The sequence below is a fragment of the Chrysemys picta genome, chromosome 2 (assembly GCF_011386835.1).
Source record: "Chrysemys picta bellii isolate R12L10 chromosome 2, ASM1138683v2, whole genome shotgun sequence".
NCBI lineage: Eukaryota > Metazoa > Chordata > Testudines > Emydidae > Chrysemys > Chrysemys picta.
The window spans coordinates 118202145-118207531 of NC_088792.1; the positions used below are offsets into that span (position 1 = coordinate 118202145).

The window sequence follows — 5387 nt, forward strand, 5'->3', positions numbered from 1 at the left end:
GAATATCCCCATTGTTATTGCTGCTTGCTGTGCGCTCCACAATATCTGTGAGAGTAAGGGGGAGACATTTATGGTGGGGTGGGAGGTTGAGGCAACTCGCCTGGCCGCTGATTACGCGCAGCCAGACACCAGGGCGGTTAGAGGAGCACAGCAGGGCGCGGTGCGCATCAGAGAAGCTTTGAAAACGAGTTTTGTGACTGGCCAGGCTACTGTGTGAAACTTCTGTTTGTTTCTCCTTGATGAACCCTCCAACCCCCCCCCCCGACCCGGTTCACTCTACTTCCCTGTAAACCAACCACCCCACCCTCCCCTCCCCACTTCGAGCACTGCTTGCAGAGGCAATAAAGTCATTGTTTTTTCACATTCATGCATTCTTTATTAATTCCTCACAGAAGTAGGGGGATAATTGCCAAGGTAGCCTGGGATGGGTGGGGGAGGAGGGATGGAAAAGGACACACTGCATTTTAAAACTTTAACTCTTATTGAAGACCAGCCTTCTGATGCTTGGGCGATCATCTGGGGTGGAGTGACTGGGTGGCCGGAGGCCCCCCCACCGTGTTCTTGGGCGTCTGGGTGAGGAGGCTATGGAACTTGGGGAGGAGAGCTGTTGGTTAAACAGGGGCTGTAGCGGCGGTCTCTGCTCCTGCTGCCTTTCCTGCAGCTCAACCATACGCTGGAGCATATCAGTTTGATGCTCCAGCAGACGGAGCATTGACTCTTGCCGTCTGTCTGCAAGCTGACGCCACCTATCATCTTCAGCCCGCCACTTGCTCTTTTCATCCCGCCATTCAGCCAGCCACCTCTCCTCTCGTTCATATTGTGCTTTTCTCATGTCTGACATTGACTGCCTCCACGCATTCTGCTGTGCTCTATCAGCGCGGGAGGACATCTGGAGCTCCGTGAACATATCGTCCCGCGTCCTCCGTTTTCTCTTTCTAATGTTCACTAGCCTCTGCGAAGGAGAAACATTTGCAGCTGGTGGAGGAGAAGGGAGAGGTGGTTAAAAAAGACACATTTTAGAGAACAATGGGTACAGTCTTTCGTTACAAGGTCGCATTTTTCCTCTGCCTGCCGGTTTGGTATGAGAGATCACTCACGCAGTGCCCCAGGCAACATATTTCGGCTTGCAGGCAGCCATGGTAAGCCACAGTCTTTTGGCTTTTTTAACCTTCTTAACATGCGGGAAAGGTTTCAAACAGCAGCGCATTTCCCATATCAAGGATGAATTGGGCTGGCCATTTAAAATGGGTTTTCAATGTAAAAGGAGGGGCTGCAGTTTCCGGGTTAACATGCGGCACAAACCCAAGTAAACCACCCCCCCACACACACACCCCCAATTCTCTGGGATGATCACTTCACCCCTCCCCCCACCGCGTGGTTAACAGCGGGGAACATTTCTGTTCAGAAGAGCAGGAACGGGCACCTCTGAATGTCCCCTTAATAAAATCACCCCATTTCAACCAGGTGACCATGAATGATATCACTCTCCTGAGGATAACAAAGAGAGATAAGGAATGGATATTGTCTGCATGCCAGCAAACACCGGGACCATACGCTGCCATGCTTTGTTATGCAATGATTCCAGACTACGTGCTACTGGCCTGGCGTGGTAAAGTGTCCTACCATGGCGGACGGGATAAGGCAGCCCTCCCCAGAAACCTTTTGCAAAGGCTTTGGGAGTACATGAAGGAGAGCTTTCTGGAGATGTCCCTGGAGGATTTCCGCTCCATCCCCATACACGTTAACAGACTTTTCCAGTAGCTGTACTGGCCGCGATTGCCAGGGCAAATTAATCATTAATCATTAAACACGCTTGCTTTTAAACCATGTGTAATATTTACAAAGGTACACTCACCAGAGGTCTCCTGTGTGCCCTGAGGGTCTTGGGTGAGTTCGGGGGTTACTGGTTCCAGGTCCAGGGTGACAAACATATCCTGGCTGTTGGGGAAACCGGTTTCTCCGCTTCCTTGCTGCTGTGAGCTACCTACAGTACCTCCATCCTCATCTTCCTCGTTCCCCGAACCGTCTTCCCTGTGTGTTTCTCCATTGACGGAGTCATAGCACACGGTTGGGGTAGTGGTGGCTGCACCCCCTAGAATGGCATGCAGCTCCGCGTAGAAGCGGCAAGTTTGCGGCTCTGCCCCAGACCTTCCATTTGCTTCTCTGGCTTTGTGGTAGGCTTGCCGTAGCTCCTTAACTTTCACGCGGCACTGCTGTGTGTCCCTGTTATGGCCCCGGTCCTTCATGGCCTTGGAGACCTTTTCTAATACTTTGCCATTTCTTTTACTGCTACGGAGTTCAGCTAGCACTGATTCATCTCCCCATATGGCGAGCAGATCCCGTACCTCCCGTTCGGTCCATGCTGGAGCTCTTTTGCGATCCTGGGACTCCATCACGGTTACCTGTGCTGATGAGCTCTGCGTGGTCACCTGTGCTCTCCATGCTGGGCAAACAGGAAATGAAATTCAAACGTTCGCGGGTCTTTTCCTGTCTACCTGGTCAGTGCATCTGAGTTGAGAGTGCTGTCCAGAGCGGTCACAATGAAGCACTGTGGGATAGCTCCCGGAGGCCAATAACGTCGAATTCCGTCCACACTACCCCAATTCCGACCCGCAAAGGCCGATTTTATCGCTAATCCCCTCGTCGAAGGTGGTGTAAAGAAACCGGTTTAAAGGGCCCTTTAAGTCGAAAGAAAGGGCTTCGTTGTGTGGACGTGTCCAGGCTTAATTCGATTTAACGCTGCTAAAGTCGACCTAAACCCGTAGTGTAGACCAGGCCTAAGACAGAAATTCATTAACCGGAGTCGCCAGTAACTGTTACCGAAATATCGGGTCCACCTAGCTGAGAGCCAATAACAGCCAGACAGGGATAAGGAAGAGTTGCTTTATTCTGCAGAAGAAAGGAGAGCCTTCACCTTGGTACAAAGACTCTGTCTTACACACATTTTACCATTCCAATTATTATTCTCGGGATTTGAAATCCCCATGCTTATAATTACTTACTCCTTTCCTTCCACTATGCCCTCAAAGTTTCCAACCTGTTTTCCAATCTCTCTATCTATTGCCTGCCTGCTTGGGCCCGATCCTGCTTTTCTCGCTGAACCGTCCCTTCCATGGGCACCGGCTTTTTCACTACCAATTTAGATAGGAGGGTGGGCTTCTCAACTAGCCCCCACCCTTCCTGGTCTCTTCCCTTAAACATTCTTACTCACAAGGCTACCCGAGTCCTCCCTCGTGAGGCTTGCCACCTGGGCAAAACGCATGGCCCATTGGCATTTAACTATTCAATTTTCTCTTGTGGCAAACACACTGCTGTTACAGCATATGCAAACACAAATGGTTAAATTCTGACAAGTCCCTGAAGGACCGGTACTTGCTTAGCCAGTGCTTCCTTTTCTGCCTGGAAGTCCTGTCTCAAGGCTTGCAACTTGCCCTGGGCGTAGGTTTGAGTTGCTGCCTGGTTCATGATCTATGCTCTTAATTGCTCAATTCTAGTTATCAAGTACACAACTCTTCCCTTTTCTCCAACTTCTCTATTGCCCAGTCCTGCTACGACTGGGGTAGATCCACCTGACACCCTTCTCGGTCAACCGGGGTGGAGAGAGGAATGCTAAATGCCTCTCCGGTTCTCAGACTTACTGCGGCTGAGAGTAGGCACACTTTCATACTCACACACGTACGTCCAGACTGGCCAGGTCTGTGTATAACGTTCAGAGAAGGTGCTGTGCAATCTCCAACTTGCTTCCTCTCTTGGGAGGGCAGTTCTTTTACACCCTGAGGTCTCCTGGGGCGTCTTTTCAGTGATTCCAGTCCAGGCCGGCTGCCTGTGGCTTCTTCAGCGTCCCCAAACCACGCCGGCTCCAGGGTCACAAAGGCAGACTGTTGGATCTCACTGGTCAGTTAAGCTTTGCAAATGTAATCTCAGCACTGTAACTTGTATTGCCTTTGGTTTGACTATGTCTATATTTTTTCACAGCCAGCTGGGGCCAAAAGCAGTTTTTCTTTGTACTTAGCCTGGTCTGCATTGATTCTTGACCTTGAACGCAGATTAACTTTCTGTTTATCTCTGGACCAAGCTGAATTTCAAATTAACCCGTTCCTTTCCTCAATAGACAAATTGTTCCCATTGTGTGTCAGAGGCTTTTTGGTGATTAAAAGCTCCTTTGAGATGTATGATCTTATCTAGATTGAAGGTACCTTCTAGTGGGCATTGTTTAGATGAATTTTCACGCGTGTAATGATTCCAATTCTCTAAATACCTGCAGGTTTTAGGACCATAATGTACGTACATGAAATAAGCTGGGGTACCCTTAGAGGGTGAGAGGGAATCCTTAGACTGTCCCCCCCACATTTTCCAATCACACACACAGGGAGGATGCCCTGTCCGCTCTAGCGGCACATAAACTAAGGATCTCTCCCTACAGGGTACTCACACAGGAGAGACTAACGAGGATGGCCACGACCCTCCTACACCTCCCTTCAGCAAAGAGAGTCGGCTAGTCTCAGAGAGATGGCGCCGCTTACTCTCGTTGCATCCAGTGAGATGATCAGACTGTCAGTGGCTCACACAGAGAGGAAAAGGGGAGGGAAGATGGGTTCACACACTCCTAGACACAGGTAGCCTCCTCGCCGGACGATGCCAGGCCGAGTTAGCCCACCGTGGGTCGGATCTCCTAAAAGATCCTCTAGTTACCGGGCTTGCGTTAGAGTACTTCTGGTCACGAGCCAAAAGACTTCGCGGAGTACTCTAGGTGTCTTCCGGTAACTCTCAGTTCACACTGGTGTACACACACAAACACACACCAAGGCCTCTATTTCCAGGTACTATTCCCAAGTACCACGATGCAGCTACACTATGAGGTGGTAACAACCCCTCTTGAGGCGGTAAACAACCCCTCTGTCCGGACTCAACACACTATGAGGCGGTAACAACCCCTCTTGAGACGGTAAAAACCTCTCAGCACCGGTGCATACCCATGCATCTCTCATATGCATATATGGGGGTGGCCAAACTAACAGGTCCCCAGAACCGCATACAACTACCTTATTGGGGGCGGCAAAACAATTCCCCAAAACCGGTCTGCATCTGACCTTGCTGCACAGTCAATAAGTTCGGATGGCGTGAGCCCAACAGGGACAGACGGCCCCATGGACAGTCCTCCTCCGACACCCCAATAGAGATTTCAAAAGGTCTCCTACCTCTATTGTGGCGCCATGGGGTTCGAAGGGGAACGATCCGTAGCAGCTGCCGGTACCTCTGCGGGCGTTGCCATCCCGGATGAGCCCCCAAATTGTCGGAGAATAACAGAGTTCTCACTTTTTGTTTGGGTACAGCAAATCAGATACTTTATTTTCTCTCTATCAATTGCATAGAGGGAGAGAGCTAAA

General features: G+C 50.4%; 1 protein-coding gene across 1 annotated transcript; it reads right to left on the reverse strand.

Annotated features, from left to right (window-relative positions):
* Positions 1-334: 334 nt before the first annotated feature.
* Positions 335-4687, reverse strand: LOC135981461 (uncharacterized). The gene is made up of 2 exons (XM_065584106.1): positions 1856-4687; positions 335-975 (listed from the first exon to the last, which is right to left on the reverse strand). The coding sequence occupies exons 1-2, from the start codon at positions 2391-2393 to the stop codon at positions 473-475; spliced, it is 1041 nt and encodes a 346-aa protein (XP_065440178.1). The 5' UTR covers positions 2394-4687; the 3' UTR covers positions 335-472.
* Positions 4688-5387: the final 700 nt, after the last annotated feature.